The sequence below is a fragment of the Mobula birostris genome, chromosome 11 (genome assembly GCF_030028105.1).
Source record: "Mobula birostris isolate sMobBir1 chromosome 11, sMobBir1.hap1, whole genome shotgun sequence".
NCBI classification, from domain to species: Eukaryota; Metazoa; Chordata; class Chondrichthyes; order Myliobatiformes; family Myliobatidae; genus Mobula; species Mobula birostris.
In genome coordinates this window covers 111,965,824-111,993,168 of record NC_092380.1, presented here as the reverse complement: position 1 = coordinate 111,993,168, position 27,345 = coordinate 111,965,824, and the positions used below count along the sequence as shown (strand labels likewise).

At 45.1% G+C, this 27,345-nt stretch overlaps 1 protein-coding gene across 16 annotated transcripts in view; it reads right to left on the bottom strand.

The window, feature by feature from the left end:
* LOC140205309 (liprin-beta-2-like) overlaps nt 1-27,345 on the bottom strand; it is a 245,569-nt gene that overhangs the window by 89,326 nt on the left and 128,898 nt on the right. For 13 of the 16 annotated variants that reach the window (XM_072272853.1, XM_072272843.1, XM_072272847.1 and 10 more), the window contains 2 exons: nt 9,224-9,352; nt 1,099-1,191 (listed from right to left, as the gene is read on the bottom strand). The exons of 1 other annotated variant lie outside the window; for it this stretch is intronic. In XM_072272853.1, the coding sequence (XP_072128954.1) occupies nt 1,099-1,191; nt 9,224-9,352 (222 nt within the window). The remainder of the gene's footprint in view (nt 1-1,098; nt 1,192-9,223; nt 9,353-27,345) is intronic. 2 more of the 16 variants (XM_072272852.1, XM_072272850.1) reach the window with 2 other exon arrangements.

The window sequence follows — 27,345 nt, the reverse complement described above, 5'->3', positions numbered from 1 at the left end:
TTTATTTGCTATTTACATTTACATGGAATAGGAGTCTGTTGTGGTGTGTTGGTCAGAGAGCGACATGCAACAAAAAACAGCAGCATTCAACAATTATAAAACACAGATCCTGCAGATGCTGGAAATCCAGAGCAACACACACAAAATGCTGGTGGAACTCAGCAGGACAGGCAGCATGAATAAACAGTCGACATTTCGAGCTGAGACCTTGGGGAAGGGTCTGATGAAGAGTCTCGGCCTGAAACGTTGACTGCTTAATCCTTTCCATCGATACTACTTGACCTGCTGACTACCTCCAGCATTTTGTATGTGTTACTCAACTTTCAACAACTATAGAGAATAAAAAATTATATAAAAATAAAGTTGAATGTTAAAGGATGGATATGGACTAAAATGTGCATAAATACATATAGTAATTCCAGCATGAGTATACAATGTAAACAGCATATGAACAGTGATTTAAAGTGTTTATAGTGCAGTGACGAGAGTGATAGATAGAGGGGCTGGTTGGCGGGGGGGGGGTGCGTGGGGACTTACTAGAATGGTCGATCAGATTAACTGCTTGTAGGAAGACATTTTTAAACTGCTGTTAAATGTTTCTGTTTTCATTGCCCTACAGCACTTTCCAGAAATGATCTTTTGGAAAAGGCAGTACTCCACCTGAAATACTGATTAAGATGCATTTAATCACTATCTACGCAGCCAACTACCCTTTCCAAAAGCTCCCCCTGGAAAACTACAGGACCATTAGAACAAAAACTTCATGCCATCTTACACGTTTGGTCCCCAGGCAGTTAACCTGATCAAACATTCTAGTTAGCTCCACGCACCTCTCTATTACCCTCATCACTGCACTGTAAACATTTTAAACCACTTTTTATAATGTTGTTTACATTGTAAATACATACTGATGTTTATGTGTGTAATCACGTTATTCCATATGTGTCCTAACTTTATATTTTATGTAATTCTTTATTCTTATAATTGTTGCTGTAGGTAGGTGATGGACCTGCACACAGCACACCACCACAGCAAATTCCTAAGACGTGCGTGTGTGTGTGTGTGTATATGTATGTATTGGTGAATGTTTCTCCATACCTGTGTGACCTCCAGCCTCTGCTTGTATTCTATCTTTTCATTCTCCAGTTCCTCCACCTTGGATTTCAGCCTCTGTAGTTCCCGGAGCAAGTTCTGGAACGTCAGTGAATGTGAATGTGTTAATGTCGAGTCTTCAGGGAAGTTAAAATACTGGCCAGCCTCTGGAGCCATGAATGGAGTTGGCCGGATGTCAGAAAGTGAGGGCTCTTGCTGGTCTCTGAAGGCAAAACTCTCTCTGTGATACATAAGATCACATAACTGTGGTTACCAGCCCAGTTTGCAAGGAAATAGCAGGAGTAAGCCATTTGGCCTTTTGAGTTTGTGTTTTTACTCATCAAGGTTGACGGGACTAGGCTGAGCAATAGTTCAGCATGGACTTGATGGGCTGAAGGGCCTGTTTCTTTGCTGTAGTGCTCTATGACTCTAAGACGACCTGCTTCAGTTCCATTTTCCTGCTTTTTCCCTACATCTTTTCATACCCCAAATATACAGACTTCCTGGAGGTTTATAAAATTACCAGGGGCTCAAAGAAGATGGTCTGACATCATAAGATGGTCTAAAAGGCTGAGATAGTCCTTTCCCAGGCAGGAGAGTCTAAAATTAAAGGGCGTGAGAAGGGGAGCTTCTTCACACGGGGGATGAAGGATACATGGGATGAGCTGCCAGAACACCATCCACCACAAGCCGGACTTCCCGGTGGTCAAACATTTTAATTCCCATTCCTCTTCCGATGCGTTAATCCATGGCCTCCTCTTGTGCCAAGACGAGGCCACTGTCAGGGTAGAGGAGCCACACCTTATATTCCCTCTGGGTATCCTCCAACCTGATGGCATGAGCATTGATTTCTGCTTCCAGTGAACAAATTACTTCCCCCCCATCCCCCTTCCTCCATCCCCCACTCTGACCTTTCACTTCTTCTCACCTGGCTACTACTTCCCCCTGGGTCCCCTCCTCCTATTGCCCACCCTCCTCTCTCATCAGATTCTTTCTTCCCCAGCCTTTGACCTTTCCCACCCACCCAGGTATCACCTTTCAGTGAGCCTCTTTCCCCTCCCCTAACCCTCTTATTCTGGCATCTTACCCCTTCCTTCTCAGTCCTGAAGAAGGGTCTCGGCCCGAAATGTTGACTGATTACTCTTTCATAGATGCAGACTGTCCTGCTGAGTTCCTCAGTATTTTGTGTGTGTTGCCAGAGGAAATGGTACTGTTATACTAATTTAAAGGATACTTGGACAGATATATGGATAGGAATGGTTTGGGGGGGCGTGGGCCAAATGCAGGCAGATGGAACCAGATAAGGTAGGCACCTTGGATAGGCCAAAGGATGTATTACTGTGCTTTCTAACTTTGTGATTCTGTCCTAAAATCTATTAGAGTCATAGAACTACTACAACACAGAAAGGGCCCTTCAGCCCACCTAATCCATGCTGATCTAATCTTCTGCCTAGTTCCATTTACCTGCACCTGGACTATAGCTCTCCCATTCATATACCTATTGAAACTTCTCTTAAACGTTGTAATTTAACCTGCATCCACAACTTGCGCTGGCAGCTTGCTCCACACTCTCACCACTCTCCGAGTGAGGAAGTTTTCCCTTAGGCTTCCCTTAAATATTTTGCCTTTCACCTTAGACTATGACCACTAGTTCTAGATTCAGTGGAAAAATGCCTGATTTGATCTCTGAGAACTCAGTGACTAAGATCCCAGGGTTGTTTGAGGCAAAAAATTCCAAAGGATCATTCCCATCATAAAGATGAAGACATTTTTCATCTCAGTCCTCATTGGCTGGTCTCTTATTGTGACCTTTGACTTCCAGACTTCTCAGCCAATGGAAAACACCATTCCTGCACCCAGCCTATTAAAACACTGTAAGAATATTGCAGTGAGATCTCCTTCAATTCCTCTAAAATCAAAAGAATACTGGCCAAGTCTCTCAAATCGTTCCTTATACCGACATTCCCTGCAGTGAATTTGGGTGTGATGTGGCCTCATGGATGAAAATCTGCCCCATGTCATACTCACAGTTATCAGGATAAAGCACGCCCTTCAGCCCAACTCAATCATGCTAACCAAGGTGTCTACTTGACCCTAGTTGGTCCATATCCCTCTAAATCTCTCTTATCCATGTACCCGTCCAAAGGTAATTTAGAGGTATTCAAATTATGAGTGATATAGATAGAGTAAATGCAAGTGGGTGGTTTCCATTGAGGTTGGGTGGGACTACAACTAGAGGTTATGGGTTAAGGGTGGAAGGTAAAAAGTTTAAGGGGAACACTGGGAGAAAATCCTTCACTCAGAGGGTGGTGAGAATGTGGAATGAGTTGCCAGTGGAAGTGGCGGATTCAATTCACATTTAAGAGAAATTTGGAGAGGTCATGGATGGGATGTGATGGGAATAGAGGGCTGTGGTCCAGATGTAAATAAATGGGACTAGCCACATTAATGGATAACACAGACTAGATGGGCTGCAAGGCCTGATTCTGTACTGTCATGTTCTATGATTCTATCCACCTCTCTCATTTCCTCTGGCAACTCGTTTCATAAACCCACTGCCCTCTATGTCAAATGCTTGTCCAACAACTTCCCTTTAAAATTTTCCTCATTGTCCACACTTCTCATGGCCTTAGTAAAGCAGCCAGTATTATTCACTTTCACTCTGCTCTCCACCCCCATTGGGCAGAAGATACAAAAGACTGAAAGCACGTATCACAGGCTCAAACACAGTTTCCATACACCGTCATCACATTCTTGAATGGACGTCTTGTATGACAAGGTGGACGCTTGAGCTCACAGTCTACCTCGTTATGATCTTGAACTTTGATTGCCTACACTGCATTTTCTCTGTAGCTATTACGTTATATTCTGTATTCTGTTATTGTTTTACCTTTTTCTACTTCAATACATTGTGTAATGATCTGACTTGTATGAGTATGCAAGGCTCTTCGTGCATTTTAGTACATGTGAGGATAATAACCCGATATAGTACCAGTATCTTAAACACACGGTACGTCCTCTAGTTTTATCGTCACCTACCCTGGGACACAGACTGTAACCCACCCACCTTATCAATACCCATGATGACTTTACAAACCTCTAATAAGGTCATTCCTCTGCTTTCTACACTGCAGGAGAAATGGTCCCAGACTACACAGCTCTGCTTATAACTCAGACTCTCCAGTCATAACATCAACTTAGATGACATCCTTCCCCAGCTCGGCAACATGAAATGCACACAGCACTCCAAGTTGTAATGAGACATTAAATGAATTTCTGGGTTGTATATACTGACATACATGTACTTTGATAATAAATTTACTTTGAACTTAGAACGTTGCAGCTCTTAAACTCGGTGCCCTTGACTGACGAAGGCAAGCATGATTGTATATCTCAGTGAAAGAGACTGTAACACATTCATAAGGAAAGAAATAATACAGATGTACAGATAGACGTGCATGGAGACAGAGAGACGCAGAGGCCCACACAGAGACAGAAGCTTAATTTCCAGATGTCAGAAATCAGAAATAAAATTGTTAGGTGGAGTTAAAATCCTGAGCTTAGGAAACCTCAAACCTGAGGTTTTTGTGTGAAAAACTACTCATTCAAAACTTTTTTTTTTATTGATAGACAGCGTAGAGTAGACCCTTCCAGCTCTTCGAGCCGCACCATCCAGCAATCCCGCGATTTAACCCTAGCCTAAGCACGGGATAATTTATAATGACTAAATAACATACCAATCAGAATGCCTTTGGATTGTGAGAGGAAACCAGAGCACTCGCAGGAAACCCAGACGGTCACGGTCAGTGGCGGGAAATGAACCCGGGTCGCCGTGCACTGACTGGGTCTTATTCAAGATTGATTAATGTAATTTTAGTACACAAGTGTAAAGAGGAACAAAATACGAGGGCAAGAAGCTGAGGTATGCTGAGCTTGCAGCCGATGCGCAACGATATGACTGGAAAGCAGGGTCCGACCGGTCGAAGCAGGCCGCAGAGGACTTGTAGCCACATCAATATCAAAGCTACTCCTGGAGCTGGGAGTGCGAGGGAAGACACACCGACAAGCAGTCAAAGACCTCTCCAGAGCTGCTGAAAAGGGTAGTCAGTGGCTCTGGATGAAGAGAAAGGATTCCATCTGAGCCCCCGAGTGAGTGAAAGGGGTGGGCCCGGGACTGCTGAACCCTCCGGAGGTGTCGTGGGCCTATCAGCGAATCATTGAGGAAAGAGGGCGCACACTGGATAACCCACAGGGTGCCACCACTCACTGGCCACCCCACAGAGTCTAGGCAGCACGTCTCTGGAGTGAAAATAAGGGATATTAACATTTAGTCCTATATAATATAACTTACTCCAGATCTGAAGCAGTACAAAAAGCATTAAGAATACAATAATAATTTTAAAAAACAATAACTATAAATATGTAAGATAGCTTATATACAGATTGATTGTATGTGCATAAAGTGACACGGGGTGACTGTGATAAAGCAGTGGTGGTGGAGGAGTGTGTAGGGTGGGTTAGTGGGTGGAGGGTTGATCAGCCTTACTGCTTGGGGAAAGATGGAGTCCTTTCTCTTCTACCTTTCTGTAGAGAGCCCTAGGCTGGTGCCTGTAATGTGCTGGGCAGTTCTGACTGCCTGTTGTGGAGCCTTCCTGTTTGCAGCAGTGCAGATTCTGGGCCTTTATTAGTGTCCTGCACGTCCCATGCTAACTCCATCCGTCCCTTTGCCCAATTACAGACTTCTGACTTCGTGACAGATTCAACTCCAGAAAACCAGCTGTTAGACTTCTGAGCTGCTGAACTAGACCATGAGACTTCTATTAGAATTAAAAATAAACCTCTCTGCTAACTAATCTTGGCTGTGCGCCTCAGGCAGCTTTCAAAATCATTCGCAACAAAAAAACAGCTTGGAGAACACAGGGACTGGTTCATGACATGTTCACATTGTACAATACATCGGTGAGGCCTCATTCGGAGGATTGCGTGCAGATCTGTCACCTACCAACGGGAAAGACAGCAATAATATTGAAAGAGTACAGAGACAGAGAGGGCGTTGTCAAGACTTGAGGTCCTGGGTTACAGTTGAATAGGAGAAAGAGGGGAAGAGTTGATAGAGGTATACAAGATTATGAGGACTATAGATAGGGTAAATGCAAGCAGACTTTTCCACTGAGGTTGAGTGAGATTATTATTTATTGTTTATTGAGATACAGTGCAGAATATGCCCTTCCGGCCCTTCAAGCTATGCCACCCAGCAACCACCCCCCAACTTAATCCTATCCTAATCACATAAAAACTTACAATGACCAATTAACCTACCAACTGGTACATCTTTACCTGTGGGAGGAAACTGGAGCACCCGGAAGAAACCCACGCGGTTATGGGCAGAACGTACAAACTCCTGACAGGCAGCGGCAGAAATCGAACCTGGGTTGCCTGAGCCGCAACACGTTGTGCTAACCAGTACACCAGCATGCCGCCCCTAACTAGAGGACATGGGTTAAGGGTGAAAGGTGAAATGTTTAAGGGGAACACGAGGGGGATCTTCTTCGCTCAGAGGGTGGTGAGAGTGTGGAACGAGCTGCAAGCAGAAGTGGTGGATGCAGGTTTATTTCAACGTTTAAGAGAGATTTGGATAGGTACGGGGATGGGAGGGGTATGGATTCAGGTTAATGCGACAAGGCAGAATAAGTTTGGCATGGGCTAGGTGGGTCGAAGGACCTGATTTTGTGCTCTGGTGTTCTATGACTCTACTGACCTATGCCTTAGACTGAGACACACTGAATCAATTAAAGAATTCCAGAAGTCCCCCGGCTACTCTCTCTCATCTAATTAAGCTGAGGTAAACTTTCAAAGCCATAGAATGAACAACACATTGAAATGGTAATAAAATTTACGCGGAAATTGGAAACAGCTGTGGTGGTGAAGTCTGAGAGATCCTGTTGTGTGCACGGCAGGAAACTTCACTAAAACACCCCTGCAAAACTACTGCTGGTGCTTGACCTTTAGTTCCCATGAACACAATCTTGCAGAATAGCACTCAAAATCTTCCAGGAACCAGTTCTACCTGACTGTGTTAGAAACGTTCTGTTGAAGGCGGATGTCAGGAAAGTAGCATTCAAAATGAGGAATCCCCACCACCCAGCAGATGCTCTCTTGTCGCTGCTGCCATCAGGAGGAGGTACAGGAGACTCAGGACCCACACCACCAGGTTCAACCTTCAGGCTCTTGAGTCAGGGGGGATAACTTCACTCACTCCAACACTGATCTGTTCCCAACAGACTCACTTTCGGAACTCTTCGTCTCATGTTCTTAATATTTATTGCTTATTTATTTATTTATTATTATTTCTCTCTCCCCCCCCCCCCTTTCTTTTTGTTCTTGCATAGTTTGTTGTTTGTTGCTCATTGCTTATTTGTCCGCCTTGTTGGGTGCGGTCTTTCATTGATTCTGCCGACTTTCATATACTTACTGTAGATGCCCACAAGAAAATGAATCTCAGGGTGGTACAGGGTGACATACGTAATTTGATAATAAATTTGCTTCAAACTTTGAATACAACCATAAATAGTTGCATTAATATTCATCACTAAAGTCCACTGCATCACTTGCAAGCTCAGGAAGAAAGCCCCCAATAACCCGGCAGCCGAGAGCCCTCCAGAAGATTTCCAGGACCCCATCACATAGAGGACAGGACATACGAAATGAACTGCCTGAGGAAGTGGTTGAGACAGGTCTAACTCTGGAACTGTATTCTGCATTTTGTATTGTATTCCTTTGGACTTTTTCAATGGCCCATTGCAATGATCTGCATGGACGGCATGTAGAACTAAATTTTTCACCCTGACTCGGTACATGTGACAATAATGAACCAATTTACAATCACAGTTAAAAGGCACTTGGACAGGCACATGGTTTAGAGGTTGTCATAACCAGGAAGGGGGTGGTGGTTAAGGGGTTAAGCTCCCACTGCCTATCAAATGCTTCCAATGGTGTGCGTCTCAAATAGCCTAGCTGAGCTAGTTTCTCTAGCCTGTTATTGGCCCATATCCCTCTAGTAGGGCCTTCGTTGGTCAGTGTCGACCATGGATGCTGCGACCTAACTGTCTCTGTAGAGACTAGCTCAGGAAGGCACCTTGATCAGCACAGATGAGTTAGGCCAAAGGGCCTTTTTCTATGCAGTATAACCTAAAGGCTGCATGAATGATCTCAACCCTCCGCTGCCTTGTGGCTATACCCATTCATGAGGAGGCCTTCTGGAGTAAACCCTGAAGAAATATCTGGAGCTGGAGTCCCTTAGCCAGTCCTACGTTTTCAACGCTAACTATCAACTCCTGCTAAGTTGTTAGGGCCAACTGTATCAGTTTCTGCCTTTCCTTTGGATTCATTGGCTCCATGGTGTCGGGAAGCCAGCTGCATGGGCAGCAGCTTCCTCTCCATATCGCTCTGCCCTGGCTTGAGTAACGTGTAGATAGTTAGGACACAACATCCATGGGTCAACACCGAGCAGTGGAGGGCCTCCTCGAGGGATATGGGCCAATAAACAGGCAAGAGATACTAGCTCAGGTAGACAGCTTAGTCAGCACAGATGAGTTGGGACAAAGGGCCTGTTTATATGCAGTATGACCCAATGGCTCTGTGAATGCATCTGACAAAAAGATGGTGACATGGTAGCATTAGCGGTTAGCGTGGTGCTATTACAGTGCCAGGTTGAATTCCCGCCGCTGTCTGTAAGGAGTGTGTATATTCTCCCCGAGACCGTGTGGGTTTCCCCTGGGTGCTCCGGTTTCTCAAGACGTACGGGTTAGTAGGTTAATTGGTCACATAGGTATATTCGGGCAGCACGGGCTCGTTAGGCTGGAATGGCCCATTATCATGCTGTATCTCCAAGTAAATAAATTAAACTTGACTTTGTCTTTATGGAAGCAACACACACAAAATGCTGGAGGAACTCAGTAGGTCAGGCAGCATCTATGGAGAGGAATAAACAACTGACAGTTTGGGCCGAGACCCTTAAACAGGACTGGATTCTGGTGTGTGTTACTTTGGATTTCCAACATCTGTAGCATCTCTTGTGTTTATGTTGTGTCTTTATGGAGGTAAGAGAGAGAGACAGAAAGGTGTGGCTAACCTCACTCCGCTGCAGATCTTCGCTCTCCCATCGATCCTTCTCTATTCCTGACAGTTTAACCTTCAGGGCGCTCACCTCCTCCATGAGGTCCAGTTTCTGCGACTCAAGAGTCGTTCTGCTCATCAGCTCCTGGAAACAGCCGGAGAGCACAGTTACAGACCAGAAAGCCTTTCCCCAAGTTCAAACCATAGGCCCTGAAGAGAGAGGAGTTACTCCTGAAAACAGCCGGAGAGCACAGTTACAGACCAGAAAGACTTTCCCCAAGTTCAATCCATAGGCCCTGGAGAGAGAGCGAGAGAGAGAGGAGTTACTTCTGAAGGAATGGCAAACCATCAGGCATTGGGTGGGACCCTTACTCATCTGAATGCCTTAGCACCTCCTCATTAGTCAAGAAGGCACAGCAGCAGCTACATTTTGAGGAGACTGTGGTGTGCGAGGCTCCTTGCCCCCATTCTAACAACTTCCTACAGGAGCACCATCAACAGAGTCCTGTCTGGCTGCATCATTGTGCGGTACAGAAGCTGCAAGACATCTGAATACAAGACCCTACAGAGGATAGTGAAAACCACCGGGAGGATCACCAGGGTCTCCTTCCCCCTTCTTGTGACGTTTACCGGAATTGTTGCAGTTGAAGGATCTGAAACACTGTTGAAGATCCCCATCACCTATCTCACAACCTCTTTGACCGACTACCATCAAGATGGAGGTACAGGAGTAAGAAGAATGGAGAAGGATCTCATTGAAACCTTTAGACTATTGAAAGGCCTAGACAGAGTAGATGTGGAGAGAATGTTTCCATTAATGGGAGAGTCTAGGACCAGAGGGCACAGCCACAGAACACAAGGATATCCCTTTAGAACAGAGATGAGGAGGAATTTCTTTACCCAGAGGGTGGTGAATGTGTGTGTAACGCCCCGTTTAAGATTTTTACTGCTATGCAGTAGGTATTTCATTTTAGCAGTTCTGTAGGAGCAGTCTGTTCTGCTTTCAGCCTGTTTGAGTTTGAGCTCAGATAAGGGGCTTTGATGTTCAGCTTAGGAACGTTGTGAGAGCCCGTTTGTTCGAGATGAATCTTGAGTGACATTTGGAAGGTGTGCGATTTTTCACGCAGACTGTGGGTCCAGCGCGCGAGCTACGGACAACTTTAAGTAAAGCTCCAACTTATGTGCACATTTGACTGTTTAATTATGATGGGCCCCTTTGTTTCTTCTTTCTTTTCTATAATTACTGTTCAGTTAAGTTAGCATTCTCAAATATACTTTCATTATAATTGCATGCAGTGTACAGCCTGTTATTTCTTGCCAACGGGTGATTGCATGGGAGCAGTTGTATTATAGGCATCCATTAATCTCATGAGACCATGGATTCGCACCTTGGAAGGTTTCCAGGGCGCAGGCCTGGGCAAGGTTGTATGGAAGACCAGCAGTTGCCCATGCTGCAAGTCTCCCCTCTCCACGCCACCAATGTTGTCCAAGGGAAGGGCATTAGGACCCATAGAGCTTGGCACCGGTGTCATCGCAGAGCAATGTGTGGTTAAGTGCCTTGCTCAAGGACACACATGGTGCCTCAGCCAAGGCTTGAACTAGCAACCTTCAAATCACTAGATGAACGCCTTAACCACTTGGCCATGCGCCAACAGTAGTAAGTTACACAGTACTCACACAAATCGGGGTTCAGGTAGCCGAGACATCCCAACCTCCCAGGTTTGGTGAGACCCAGGCCATATCTACCCTAGACAGACAGAGTCTGAGAAAAGTGGTTTTCTCACTGCTGAGTCCAGTGGCTCTTAGTGAGGGGATATCGAGCTGCATCTCCAGGTACACCCAGTAAAAAGAGGTCTCTTGTGGAATTCATTGCCACAGACAGCTGTGGAGGCCAAATAATTGGTTATATTTAAATTGGCAGTTGAGAGGATCTTGATATAGTCAGGGCATCAAGGTTCTGGGGAGAAGGCAGGAGAATGCGGATGAGAGGGAAAATAAATCAGGCATGATGGAATGGCGGAACAGACTCAATGGGCTGAATCGCTCCTGTCTTATGAGACGCCAGAGGTGGCTTTTGTTACACAGAGAGCAGTGAGTGATGATTCAGAGGCAAGAAGGGACTCAGAAACCTATCTGAGTGTCAAAAAAATCCACGTGGTTCACAACTGCTCTTTGGGGAAAGAACACTGCCGAATTCAGATGGAATAAATTACCAATTAGCATAGTGGGAATCAGTTGTTTGTGCTTGGGAAAGGGTTAAACAAAGTAACTCATCAACTTAAACCTTTCACCTTTGCTCCAGTTCAATCAATTTCCACAATTTTCCTCTTGTCCTGTTTAAATTATAGTTACTTATTGTTTCCCTTCCTTTGGCAGGTCGTGAGAAGGAGCAACTCAAGAAATCCTCTCAGAGTTTGGGCCACTGACATCCATCTTGTTGAAGACCTCGTGTTAACATCTGACATTTGGCACGGAACAACACAGAGCTGGAAGGCCATTCAGCCCACCGAGCCTGCTCCACCACTCCATTAACGCTGATTTATTATCCCTCACAACCTCATTGCAACTCTGCCATGGACGGTCCCAAGCCCAGCTGTGAAAGGAGGAGGGTTGGGCATTAGACTAACGGCCTCATCCCATAAAAACCCAGGGCTACAGAAATGGCAAAGACCTCATCCCTGGGAGAGGAAGGATCTGTGGTGGGCTACACTTTGAGAAAAGTGGCCCAGGGCTCCGGGAGATCGGTGAGCTACTGGTGGCGGCCTATGCCCCAGTACGAATGATGGGGAAAAAGAGCCCCATTCTCCTGCCTTCTCCCAGTGACCGTTGACTGCCTTACTAACCAAGAACCTATCAACCTCTGCTTTAAATATACCCATTGACTTGGTCTCCACAGCTGTCTGTGGCAATGAATTCCACAGATTCACCACCCTCTGGCTAAAGAAATTCCTCCTCATCTCTGTTCTTATGGTCTTATGATAGAGAAAAGGCAGAAGATTGGGGCTGAGAGGAAAATGATGAAATGGCGGAGCAGACTCAATGGGCCAAATGGCCTATTTCTGCTCATATATCTTATGGTCTTAAAGGGATATTCTTGCATTCTGAGGCTGTGCTCTCTGGTCCTAACCCTGCCACGATAGGAAACATCCTCTCCACGTCCATTGTATCTAGGCTGGTTATTGTACTGATCTTGAGACCAATTTATACTAAATATCCTCCTCCTGTGTATAATCTATTCCCTTCATATCCATGTGTCTTATTCGAAAGCCTCTTAATATCTCCACCAAAATGTCTGCTTCCAGTACCACCCCGGTAACCCGTTACAGACACTTACCATTCTCCTTGGTAACCCGTTAGACACCTACCACTCTCCCTGGTAACCCGTTACAGACACCTAGCATTCTCCCTGGTAACCCGTTACAGACACCTACCATTCTCCCTGGTAACCCTTTACAGACACCAACCATTCTCCCTGGTAACCCTTTTCAGACCTACCATTCTCTGCATAGAATCTTACCCCTCAACATTACTTTTAAATTCCTCCCCCTTCTAACTTTAAAGACATATCCTTTGCCATTTGACATTTTTGTACTGGGTAAAAGATTATGTCTGCCCACCGATCTGCCTCTCATGATTTTAAAAAAGCTTTATTAGATTTCTTTGCTGGTGGGATGGAGGTACATCCTACCAGAGGAGATGTAAGGTGCTCCTTCCCTCCGTGAAGCCATGGACGCAGGTGGTAGATGGTTGTATGAGCAGCTGGTGCATATCACAATCCTGGTTATGTGACCACTGACACCAGGTAGACAATCTCTGAAGAGTATTGAGAATGGCTGGGGTCACCCATCTTGCAAGGACACTACCCAGAAGAAGGCAATGGCAAACCACTTTGGTAGAAAAAATTTGCTAACAATCATAATCAAAATTATGATTGCCCACATCATCCACTACCTGTTCCCATGGCTTCACATGACTTGATCGGCGGGGTTAAGCAGGTGCTACACCCTGCCCAAGAGTGACCTGCAGGCTAGTGGAGGGAAGGATGCCTTACACCCTCCTTTGGTGCAGACACATCCCCATCCTGCCAACCAACATCAGTAAGACCAAAGAATTGATTGTGGACTTCAGGACTAGGGCAGTAGGGAGAACACACACCGATCCCCAGAAGGGTCAGTGTGGAAAGGTGGAAAGGGTGTGCAGCTTTCAGTTCCTAGGTGGCAATGTGTGGAAACACTTATCGGCTGCATGCAGCACATCCTTGGGTGTGCTGGCGGTTAACGCAAAGTACGGATTTCGCTGTATGTTTCGATGTGCACATGATGAATTAATCTGAAGAACTACCCAGGGTCCACCACATTGATACAATTCTGAAGAAGGCCCACCAGCGACTACGTTTCAGTCTGAGTTTGAGGAAATTTGGTATGTCACCAAAGACGCTAGCGAATTTCTACAGAGGCAAGGTGGAGAGTATTCTAACTGGTTACATCACTGTCTGGCATGGAGGGACCACAGCACATGATCAGAAATGGTGCAGCAATTTGTAAACTCAGCCAGCTCCATCAAGGGCATGAGCCTCCCCAACATCTAGGACATCTTGAACAGGTGATACCCCAAGAAGGTGGCATCCATCATGAAGGAACCTGATCATCCAGGACATGCCCTCTTCTCACTGCTACCATCAGGGAGGAGGTACAGGGGACAGAAGGCCCACACTCAGCTTCTTCCCCTCCCCCATTGGACTTCTGAATGGACAACGTACCCATGAAGACTACCTCATAACTTTGCTCTCTTTTTGCACTACATAGCTTTATATTTTTTATTGTAATTTACACTCAGTGTAAGTCATACTTCGCGTATGTTCCTGATATTCTGCCACTGCAGCTCATTCACTTCAAGGTTCAATTGCCATTCTGCATGCCACTCTTGTAACATGTAGTTATTGGAGTTGCTGTCGCCTTCCTGTCAGCTTGAACCAGCCTGGCCATCCTCTTCTGACCTCTTTCAGTAACCAGGCACTTTCACCCACAGAACTGGCTCTCACTGGATTTTTTTTGCTATCGCACCATTTTCTGTAAACTCTAGAGACTGTTGTGCGTGAAAATCCCAGGAGATCAGCAGTTTCTGAGATACTCAAACCAGCCCATCTGACACCAACAATCATTCCACGGTCAAAGTCATTTCAATCACATTTCTTCCCCATTCTGGTGTTTGATCGGAACAACAGCTAAATTTCCTGACCATGTCTGCATGCTTTTATACATTGAGTGATGGGTTAGATATTTGCATTATCAAGCAGGTGTACAGGAGTACCTAATAAAGCGACCACTGAGTGTAGATTCATTTTTAAATTGATTGCATTGTACTGCTGCCACAAAACATCTTGTAGGCAGCCGTCGATCCCAGGGGATCGTGGGTTTGCGCCTCTGGTGGACTGTGTCCTCTCCAGGGCACAAGCCTGGGCGGGAAGATTTGAAACACCGGTTGTTGCCCATCCAGCAGCTTCCCCCTCTCCACGTCACTGATGTCGTCCAAGAGAAGGGCAAGTGCTGATACAGCTTGCCACCAGTGTCGTCGCAGAGGAGCCAGAGTGAAGTTGTAAACAACATCAAACTGCCTTACAGACCCCAAAACAACACTTCATGAAATATGTTGGTGATAATAAATCTGATTCTGAGCCATTGCTGAACTCCACCAGCAACCCCCACCCCACCCCAAACATTATCACCCTCAGACTATGGAAGTGGGTCAATTTCAACATTTCCCGTCTCAGGTCATATTACTGCTTTGGCGAGTGGGCGTTGCCAGTGAGTGAAAAGGTCAGCTGCAGATCCAGTAAGTGCTCCCCACAGTTCGTGCAGGCCTGCTTCCCGATTTGGAAAGTCTCTCTGGGAAATTCAACCTCCTGTAATTCCCAGAAACCTTTGGCTTTGTGACAACCTGACTGTTGAACTACCCTGCTAGTCATTAATTGGTTCTCCAGTACTTTCCCAGCAAATTGGCATGGAAACAGGCTCTTTGGCCTAACTGGTCCATGCTAACCATGACACCCACCAGGCTAGTCCCATTTGCCCACTTTTGGACCACTCCTATCCGGGATATATATCCCAATGTCTTTCAAATGTTGTCATTGTACCTGCCTCGACCACTTCTTTTGGCAGGTCGTTCCACACACACACAGCACCCACTGTGTGAAAAATTTGCCTGTCAGGTCCCTTTCAAATTTCTTTCCTCTTACCTTTAACCTCTGCCCTCTAGTTTCCCTTCGCCGTGATTCATTTCACCACACGCACATCGAAATATACAGTGAACTGATTCATAACCATGAGAGATTCTGCAGATGCTGTAAATCCAGAGCAACAGACACAAAATGCTGGGTGAACTCAGCCGTCAGGCAACATCTATGGCGATGAATAGACAATCGACGTTTTGGGCTGAGACCGTCCTGAAGCATCAGGTTGTTTATTCAATTCCATAGAAACTGAGTGCCTCCAGCATTCTGTGAGTGAAATGAGTCATTTGTGTTAACAGCCAATGTTAACTAATAGTGCGCAGGGACAGTAAGTTCAAAGTTCAAAGTAAATTCATTATCAAAGTACATATACATCACCATATAGAATTCTGAGATTCATTTTCTTATGGGCATTCACGACAAATATAAAGAAGCACAGAAAAACAAAGAAAGACCACATCTAACAGGACAGAGACAAATAACCGATGTGCAAAAGACAGCAAACTGTGCAAATACAAAAAAAAACTGAGAATATGAGTTGAAGATTGCTTGAAATTGAGTCCATAGTGTCACCACACATCTCACAGAGGCCCAGGGCCATCAAACGGACATTAAATGGTAACCCTTTCATTCCCGGGATTGTACTTGTGAACCTCCTCTGGACCCTCTCCAGGGCCAGCACATCTTCCCTGAGATATGCCGTCTTAAATTGCTCACGATATTCCAAATGATGTCTGGCCATTGCCTTATCTACTCACCTACCATGCCGAGCAAAGAAAAGCTGGTTCTGCACATCTCCTTTAACAAAGACGGGCGGGAAAAGAATGCAGTGGGCAAAGGAGAGTGGTCTAAACCAACGAGCTGCTGTGGGACGACTGGTGAATGCAAAGGAGAGCGGACTCAGCAGGAACAAACAAGCAGGAACTGAACAAGTGTTTGTTCAAAACAATGCACAAATTAAACCAGTGTTTAAACAGTCTGTCACAACTTAGGGAAACAGCTGGTGTTCTGTAACCTTCATCTCATTAACACAACAAAATATGAAATGATTACAAACCCTGTTTGATGCGGAGTCCTGACCTGAAGCATCAACTGTCCATTTTACCAGATCAGTCAGTGTAACGCTGTTACAGCATCACAGATCTGGGTTCAATTCCAGCCACAGACTGTAATGAGTTTGTACTTTTGCCCCATAACTGTGAGTTTCCTCTGGGTCCTCTGGTTTCCTCCCCAATCCCAAAAATGTATGTGATAGCAGTTTAATTGATCACAGGGGTGTGATTGGGCTCATTATGCTGGGAAGGTATTGCCCCCTTCACTGCCTGTTCATGTGTTCATTTAAATACCTCTTGCTACTGTAACAGTGAAAACCCACAAAGTCAAAAATGCTGGAGGAATTCAGCAAGTCAGGCAACATGAATGGAGGGGAATAATCAGTCGCCGTTTTAGAAACATAGAAAACATACAGCACAATACAGGCCCTTCGGCCCACAAAGCTGTGCTGAACATGTCCCTACCTTAGAACCACCTAGGCTTACCCAGAGCCCTCTATTCTTCCATGTAGCCATCCAGGAGTCTGTTAAAAGACCCTATCATTTCCGCCTCCACCACCGTCACCCCATTCCACACACTCACCACTCTCTGTGTAAAAAACTTACCCCTGACATCACCTCTGTACCTACTTCCAAACACCTTAAAACTATCCCCTCTTGTGCTAACCATTTCAGCCCTGGGAAAAAGCCTCTGACTATCCACACGATCAATGCCTCTCATCATCTTATACACCCCTATCAGGTCACCTCTCATCCTCCGTCGCTCCAAGGAGAAAAGGCTGAGTCACTCAACCTATTCTCATAAGTCATGCTCCCCAATCCAGAAAACTTCCTTGTGAATCTCCTCTGCACCCTTTCTGTGGTTTCCACATCCTTCCTATAGTGAGGCGACCAGAACTGAGCACAGTACTCCAAGTGGGGTCTGACCAGGGTCCTATATAGCTGCAACATTACCTCTCGGCTCTTAAACTCAATCCCACGATTGATGAAGGCCAATGCACCGTATGCCTTCTTAACCACAGAGTCAATCTGCGCAGCAGCTTTGAGTGTCCTATGGACTCAGACCCCAAGATCCCTCTGATTCTCCACACTGCCAAGAGTCTTACCATTAATACTATATTCTGCCATCATATTTGACCTACCAAAATGAACCACCTCACACTTATCTGGGTTGAACTCCATCTGCCACTTCTCAGCCCAGTTTTTCATCCTATCAATGTTCCATTGTAACCTCTGACAGCCCTCCACACTATCCACAACACACCCAACCTTTGTGTCATCAGCAAATTTACTAACCCATCCCTCCACTTCCTCATCCAGGTCATTTATAAAAATCACAAAGAGTAGGGGTTCCAGAACAGATCCCTGAGGCACACCACTGGTCACTGACCTCCATGCAGAATATGACCCGTCTACAACCACTCTTTGCCTTCTGTGGAAAAGCCAGTTCTGGATCCACAAAGCAATGTCCCCTTGGATCCCATGTCTCCTTACTTTCTCAATAAGCCTTGCATGGGGTACCTTATCAAATGCCTTGCTAAAATCCATATACACTACATCTACAGCTCTACCTTCATCAATGTGTTTAGTCACATCCTCAAAAACTTCAATCAGGCTCGTGAGGCATGACCTGCCTTTGACAAAGCCATGCTGACTATTCCTAATCATATCATGCCTCTCCAAATGTTCAGAAATCCAGACTGTTTTGGACTCAGACCTTTCAGAAGGACTGGAAAGGAGGATGCTGCCTGGCCTGCAGGGTTACGTCAGCATTTTGTGTGTTGTCTCTGACTGTGGTTTGTTTTGCACTGAAGTACTGTATGAGCTGAGTCTCTTTTCTTCTGCATTGTATTCCGTGTTGCACAGCTTACTATGCTTATTCCGGGTAGTTAGTCACATGGGTTGTGGTGTGAAGAGTTTAACTACACATGCTTTCTCTTTAGTTTTTTTTGGTTAGAGTCAGAGTTAGAGACAGCTGAGTATGATATCTTTTCGTTGACCATTTAATTTCACTTAATTACATTTAATATCACTAGTTTTAGTTTCATTAGTTTTATCTTTTTGAGATTGTTTTCTGAGTTGCTTAATAAAGGATCAAAAGCATTTCTTCAACTCTGAGCACTATTATTCGTTCGGATCTGACAGTGTGTCATATAGGATTACTCCTCATGCCTGGTTTCTAACAGCAGTGTTGGTTTGTTCAAGTAATCGCTACAGGTACACCTGCTTCTTAATGCAAATATCTAAGCAGCCAATAACTTGGCAGCAGCTCAATGCTTAGAAGCATTGAGAGGTTCTGTTGTTGTTCAGACCAAACATCAGAATGGGGAAGAAATGTGATCTAAGTGACTTCGACTGTGGAATGGTCATTGGTGCCAGACAGGGTCATATGAGTATCTCAGGATCAGTATCCTGGGATTTTCATGTGCAACAGTCTCTGGAGTTTAGAGAGAATTGTGCGAAAAGCCAAAAAAAGCATCCAGAGAGAGGCAGTTCTGAGGGTTAAAATGCCTTTTTAATAGAGAAGTCAGAGGAGAATGGCTAGACTGGTTCAAGCTGACAGGAGGGCGACTGTAACTCAAATAACCATGTGTTACAAGCGTGCTGTGCATAAAACATCTCTGAATGCACAACATGTCAAAGCTTGAAGAAGGTGGACTATGACAGCAGGAGACCAGGAACATACACTTCTCTATGTCACCATTGGGAGTGAATGTCACCATATACTAACCTGAGATTCATTTTACTGCAGGCATTTACAGAAAATAATGAAAATTTATGAAAACCTGTACATAAGCAAGGACTGATAAACATCTTGTGGGCAAAAGAGGACAAATCATGTGAATAGTAAATAAAGTAAATAAATAATACTCATAATTGGCTGGGATTTCCACAACAAAGTGATGAGCTGAATATTCTCCTCTTGAATTGGGCTTGTTTTATGAATGTTGCCTTAGTGGCATGGTTCAGGAGGGTTTAAACTAATTTGCAAGGGGGATGGGACCCGGAGCAATAGAGCAGTGAAAGAAGTGCATGGAGTAAAGCCAGATCTAACATATAGACAGGCTTTGAGGAAAGAGAAGCAGAATAAACGGTGTAAGGTAGAAGGGCTGAAATGTGTGTACCTCAATCCAAGAAGCATCGGGAACAAAGGTGATGAACTGAGAGCTTGGATACATACATGGAATTATGATGTAGTGGCCATTACACAGACTTGGCTGGCACCAGAGAAGGAATGGATTCTCAATATTCCTGGATTTCAGTGCTTTAAAAGGGATAGAGAGGGTGGAAAAAGGGGAGGAGGGGTGGCATTACTGGTCAGGGATACTATTACAGCTACAGAAAGGGTGGGTAATGTAGCAGGATCCTCTTTTGAGTCAGTATGGGTGGATCAGGAACAGGAAGGGAGTAGTTACTCTATTGGGAGTATTCTATAGGCCCCCTGGTAGCAGCATTGATACCGAGTAACAGATTGGGAGGCAGATTTTGTAAAGGTGCAAAAATAACAGGGTTGCTGTCATGGGTGACTTTAACTTCCCTAATATTGATTGGCACCTGATTAGTTCCAATGGCTTAGACGGGGCAGAGTTTGTTAAGTGTGTCCAGGATGGATTCCTGTCACAGTATGTTGACAGGCCGACTAGGAGGAATGCCATACTAGATCTAGTATTAGGTAATGAACTGGGTCAGGTCACAGATCTCTCAGTGGGTGAGCATCTGGGGGACAGTGACCACTGCTCCCTGGCCTTTAGCATTATCATAGAAAAGGATAGAATCAGAGAGGACAGGAAAATTTTTAATTGGGGAAGGGCAAATTATGAGGCTATAAGGCTGGAACTTGCGGGTGTGAACTGGGATGATGTTGTTGCAGGGAAATGTACTATGGACATGTGGTCGATGTTTAGAGATCTCTTGCAGGATGTTAGGGATAAATTTGTCCCGGTGAGGAAGATAAAGAATGGTAGGGTGAAGGAACCATGGGTGACAAGTGAGGTGGAAAATCTAGTCAGGTGGAAGAAGGCAGCATAGGTGAGGTTTAGGAAGCAGGGATCAGATGGGTCTATTGAGGAATATAGGGAAGCAAGAAAGAAGCTTAGGAAGGGGCTGAGAAGAGCAAGAAGGGGGCATGAGAAGGCCTTGGCGAGTAGGGTAAAGGAAAACCCCAAGGCATTCTTCAATTATGTGAAGGAAAAAAGGATGACAGGAGTGAAGGTAGGACCGATTAGAGATAAAGGTGGGAAGATGTGCCTGGAGGCTGTGGAAGTGAGCGAGGTCCTCAATGAATACTTCTCTTCGGTATTCACCAATGAGAGGGAACTTGATGATGGTGAGGACAATATGAGTGAGGTTGGTGTTCTGGAGCACATTGATATTAAGGGAGAGGAGGTGTTGGAGTTGTTAAAATACATTAGGATGGATAAGTCCCCGGGGCCTGACGGAATATTCCCCAGGCTGCTCCACGAGGCGAGGTAAGAGATTGCTGAGTCTCTGGCTAGGATCTTTATGTCCTCATTGTCCATGGGAATGGTACCGGAGGATTGGAGGGAGGCGAATGTTGTGTCCCCTTGTTCAAAAATAGTAGTGGGGATAGTCCGGGTAATTATAGACCAGTGAGCCTTACGCCTGTGGTGGGAAAGCTGTTGGCAAAGATTCTTAGAGATAGGATCTCTGGGCATTTAGAGAATCATGGTCTGATCAGGGACAGTCAGCATGGCTTTGTGAAGGGCAGATCATGTCTAACAAGCCTGACAGAGTTCTTTGAGGAGGTGACCAGGCGTATAGATGAGGGTAGTGCAGTGGATGTGATCTATATGGATTTTAGTAAGGCATTTGACAAGGTTCCACATGGTAGGTTTATTCAGAAAGTCAGAAGGCATGGGATCCAGGGAAGTTTGGCCAGGTGGATTCAGAATTGGCTTGCCTGCAGAAGGCAGAGGGTCGTGGTGGAGGGAGTACATTCGGATTGTAGGATTGTGACTAGTGGTGTCCCACAAGGATCTGTTCTGGGACCTCTATTTTAATTTTTATTAACGACCTGGATGTGGGGGTAGAAGGGTGGGTTGGCAAGTTTGCAGACGACACAAAGGTTGGTGGTGTTGTAGATAGTGTAGAGGATTGTCAAAGATTGCAGAGAGACATTGATAGGATGCAGAAGTGGGCTGAGAAGTGGCAGATGGAGTTCAACCTGGAGAAGTGTGAGGTGGTACACTTTGGAAGGACAAACTCCAAGGCAGAGTACAAAGCAAATGGCAGGATACTTAGTAGTGTGGAGGAGCAGAGGGATCTGGGGGTACATGTCCACAGATCCCTGAAAGTTGCCTCACAGGTAGATAGGGTAGTTAAGAAAGCTTATGGGGTGTTAGCTTTCATAAGTCGAGGGATAGAGTTTGAGTCGTGATGTAATGATGCAGCTCTATAAAACTCTGGTTAGGCCACACTTGGAGTACTGTGTCCAGTTCTGGTTGCCTCACTATAGGAAGGATGTGGAAGCATTGGAAAGGGTACAGAGGAGATTTACCAGGATGTTGCCTGGTTTAGAAAGTATGCATTATGATCAGAGATTAAGGGAGCTAGGGCTTTACTCTTTGGAGAGAAGGAGGATGAGAGGAGACATGATAGAGGTGTACAAGATAATAAGAGGAATAGATAGAGTGGATAGCCAGCGCCTCTTCCCTGGGGCACCACTGCTCAATACAAGGGGACATGGCTTTAAGGTAAGGGGTGGGAAGTTCAAGGGGGATATTAGAGGAAGGTTTTTCACTCAGAGAGTGGTTGGTGTGTGGAATGCACTGCCTGAGTCAGTGGTGGAGGCAGATACACTAGTGAAGTTTAAGAGACTACTAGACAGGTATATGGAGGAATTTAAGGTGGGGGCTTATATGGGAGGCAGGGTTTGAGGGTCAGCACAACATTGTGGGCCGAAGGGCCTGTACTGTGCTGTACTATTCTATGTTCTGTGTTCTTAGACGTTGGACCCAGAGCACAGGGAAGCATCATATTTAAGAGGGGCTTCTGAATGCTGAGAGACACATGCAGCTGTCGAGGCCAATGAGATAGTACCAGCGGGTGCTCAGGTGCCAAGTTACAAGGACGAGGTTTGGACCAGAGACAATGGGAGTAAATACTCGGATGAAGTCAAACTACTGCTCTACTCTCTCTAGGCACAGTTTAAACACTGATGACACCGTTGTTGTGGGCAGAATCTCAGATGGTGATGAGGTGGTGTGCAAGACTGAGAATAGATTGACAGGTCAAGTAATGTCACAACAACAGCCTTGCACTCAATGTCAGCAAGACCAAAGAACTGATTGTGAACTTCAGGAAGGAGAACCCAGGAGAACACACACCAGTCTTCACTGAGGGGTCAGCAACAGAGTTCCCTCTGTAGCTTTTTCCGACCCTGTGCATTGGTATTGTGATGCAACCCATCAGAATGTTCTTCACCATATGGCTGAGGAAATTGGCCAGTATCTGGGGATATTCCAAATCTCCTCATACTCCTAATGAAGTTGACGCATTGGTGTACCTTCTTCATGATTGCATCAACGTGTTAGGCCCAGGACAGATTCTCTGAGATGCAACCCCACAATGTTTGAAAGACATTTAGGTCAGTCCATGGATAGGATAACAACCTCCCAATGACAGCAAGATCAAGGAGCTGATTACTGACTTCAGGAGAGGGAAACCAGAGGTCTGTGAGCCAGTCCTCATCAGGGGAAAGGGTCAACAACTTTAAATTCCTGGGTGTTATTATTTAAGAGGATCTGTCCTGGTCCTAGCACATAACTGCAATTATGAAGAAAGCATGGCAGCATCTCTACTTTCTTAGAAGTTTGTGAAGATTCGGCATGTTATATTAAAGGAAACACCAATGCCCATGAATGGAAAAGCTTATTAAAAAAGTAGTGTTCCAGTCCATCATTGGAAAAGCCCACCCCACCATTGAGCACACCTACACAGAGTGCTATCACAGGAAAGCAGCGTCCACCAAGGACCCTGACCATCCAGGCCATGCTCTCTTCTTGCTGCTGCCATCAGGACTTGCACCACCAGGTTCAGGGACAGGTATTACCCCTCAATCCCTTGGACAAGATAGGATAACTTCACTCATCCCATAACTGAACCATTCCCCTCACCTACAGACTCCTTTATTTACTGTTATTATTTCTGTTTGTCTTTGCACAGTTTGTCTTTTGAACATTGTTTGTTTGTCCTCCACTCATTCCGTTGCATTTCTCGTATTTACTGTGAATGCCCGCAAGAAAATAAATCCCAGGGTTGTATATTGTGAGCTATATGGACTTTGAAAATAAATTTCCTTTGAACTTGGCTTGAGGGGATATGGGACAAATGCATGCAAATGAGACTAGATCAGATAGACAGCTTGGTCAGCACGAATAAGATAGGCCGAACGGCCTGTTTCTGTGCTGTTTGGCTGTATGTTCTCACATTTGTGGTGTGCTTTGCAATTCAAATGGTTTTCAATTCTCTGCCTGCTGTAAATGCAACTAAATTGAAGAGCAAAGCAGAGGGAAAACACTTTCACAAAGTCAAACCAGCTAGACAACCTTCTACATTTTGGACTAATCTTTTCACAGATCTCAAAAACAAAGGTATCTCACTTTTGCATTGCAAAGGAGTAACAGAAAGATTGCATCTGCTTGTATCTGTTGGTTAATATCCATGCCATATGAATCAGCCAGCAAGTCTTATCATGTACAAGGTGACGCACAGCTCTCCGGGAGAAAAAGAATTTGCTAACAAAATGATATACCATCATGGGAATCCATTCACCCCACAGTGTCTGTATCTGGTTCTTAAAAGAGGTATCCAACTCATCCCACTCTTGACTTTTTCGTAGAGTGTAGAACACAGAACATAACAGCACAATACAGGCCCTTCAGCCCACAATGATGTGCTGACTTCTTTAAACTTACACTAAGATCAATCTTACCTTTCCCTCCTACACAAATCTCCATTCATCTATCGTTCACTTGCCTATCTAGGAGCTTCTTAAAGTTTTAGAGTTCTATCATCTATGTGCCTATTTTAGACATGGCCTTACGCAGCACTGGGGCACCACAGGGGACTGTATTGACTCCCTTCCTGTTTACCCTTTAGATACTACACTGAGTCATGTCAACTTCAGAAATTCTCAGATGACTCAGCAATACTTGGCTGTATAAAGGGAGGATGGGAGGATGAATACAGGGCCCTGGTGGAGGACTTTGTTAAATGGTGCAAGCAGAATCATCTGCAGCTCAACATCAGTAAGACAAAGGAGATGGTGATGGGCTTTCGGCAGACTAAGCCTGCACTGCTCCCTGTTACTATTGATGGTGGGTACATGGAGAACCTACAAGTACCTGGGGGTGCAGCTGGATGACAGACTTGAGTGGAGCACCAACACAGAGACTGTGTACAAGAAGGGCCAGAGTCACCTCTACTTCCTGAGGAGACTGAGCTCCTTTGGAGTCTGCAGGCCTCTCCTTCACACGTTCTACCAGTCTGTTGTCACCAGTACAATCTCCTATGTAGTGGTGTGCTGGGGCAATGGCATTAACATGGGTGATGCCAAAAGGCTGAATAAACTGATTAGAAAGGCTGGCTCTGTTAAAGGAGTCAAACTAGACACACTGGAGGCTGTGGTAGAACAAAGGACCCTACAGAAAATCCTGGCAATTCCAGACAATGTTTCCCCTTTGCATGCCACCTTGGCTGAACAGAGGAGCACTTTCAATAATAGACTAAGACAACGACGCTGCTCCAAAGAGCGCGATATGAGGTCATTCTTACCCTTGCCATTAGGCTCTATAATGAGTCAACCTGTAGCGGGGAAGTGATGACCCTCTCCTGTTAGACTGTTTGAGGTAACTTATTTTTTATTCTTTCTTACTTCTCTTCTAATATTTGTATATCAGTGCACTTGTAATGCTACTGTGACACTGTAATTTCCTCAGGTCAGGAATCAAGGGAACTGAATAAACAATTGGCGATTTGGGCAGAGACCCTTCTTCAGGACTGGAATGGAAGGGGAAGAGAACAGAATAAAAAGGTAAGGGGAGGGGAAGGAGGATAACTAGAGGGTGATAGGTGAAGTCAGATGGGTAGGAAAGGTAAAGGACTCCTGGGAGAGGAGAGTGGACCATCGGAGAAAGGGAAGGAGGAAGGGACCCAGAAGGAGGTAATATGCAGGTGAGAAGAGGTAAAAGGTTAGATTGGAAGTAGAAGAAGAAGAGAGGGGAGGGAAAAATGTTTTACCAGAAAAAGAAATTGATATTCATGCCATCACCATTGGAGGCTACCCAGTTGAAATATAACGTGTTGCTCCTCCACCCTGAGGTGGCCTCACCATGGAACAAACAGACTGACATGTTGGAACAGGAATGGGAATCAGAATTAAAACATTTGGCCACTGGGAATTTCTACTTTTTGCAGATGGAACGGAGGCGCTCTATGAAGCAATCCCTAATCTACGACAGGTCTAACCAATGTATTGGAGGCCACACCAGGAGCATTGGACGCAATAGTTCTATACTCCGCCAGTTGTGGTTCACATTCTGAGGGCATGATATCTGATTGAGATGTTCAACCATGATTCATTCCACCTCTGCAGATCCAGCAGGCCTGGGTGGCTCAGTAGGCACCAATCTCAGTCCTCAAATCAGAAGATTGTGTCAGAAGATTCAAACCCTGGGAACTGAACTCCAGACCATCACACCCAGTGAAGTATGGAGGGAGAGCCCATGATCAGATCTAGATCCAGATACATTTACCACATGTACATCAAAAGATATTGTGAAATGTGTAGTTCGTGCTAATAACCAACATGTCCAAGGATGTGTTAGGGACAGCCCACAAGTGCCACCATACAATATGGAATTCATGGTGAATTGGTCCTCTCGATTCAGAACAGGTTTGCTCACAGAAGACAGAGGGTAGTGGTTGAAAGGACTTATTCTAGCTGGAGGTCTGTGATTATTGGTGTTCTGAAGAGATCTGTTCTGGGATCTCTGCAGTTTGTGATGTACATAAATGACCTAGATGATAATGTAGATGGATGAGTTAGTAAATTTGCAGTTGATACGAAGATTGGTGGTGTGGATAGTGTAAAAGACTGGCAAAGAATATAATGGGATATAGATCTGTCGCAGAGATGGCTAGAGAAATGGCAGGTGGATGTGAAGTGTTGCACCTTGGTTAAGTCAAGTCTAAAGAGACAACACAGTGTTAGGGGCAAAACCTTTAAAAGTGTTGATTCCCAGTGTGACCTTGGGGGTCCATGTTCACTGCAACCTGAAAATAGCTACACAGGCGGTTAGGGTAGTTAAGAAGGCAAATGGCAGGTTTGCCTTGATTAGTTGAGACATTGAGTCCAAAAGTCAGAAAGTTCTGTTGCAGCTTTACAATACTTATTTTCTTCACTATCGAGTTAAAGCTTAGTCAAAATGTTCAAGAGGGACATGTGACCAGTGTAAATGGGCATCTTGGTCAGCATGGAAGAGTTGGGCCGAAGGGCCTCTTTCAGCACTGTGACTATGTTTGTGACCTAGGGGTGTGAAGAATCAGCTTTTGTAGTCAGATGCTGGGGATGCAGTAGAAACGGCTTGAGACAGGGATTTGGAAAGTGATTGGATAGGTACTTAGGGAAAAACTAATGGAATTGTTTCACCAAGAGCCAGGACGGACTTGATGGGCCAAATGCTCTCCCCTATAAATCAACAGTCGAACAAGTGAACAATGTTTCCCGTCTCAAACTTTCACATTATTTAACAAAGCCCGAGTCACATTGTGAGTGATAGGGCACTGAGGAGTGTGGTAAAACAGAGGAACCTGGGAATCCAGATTCATAACTCC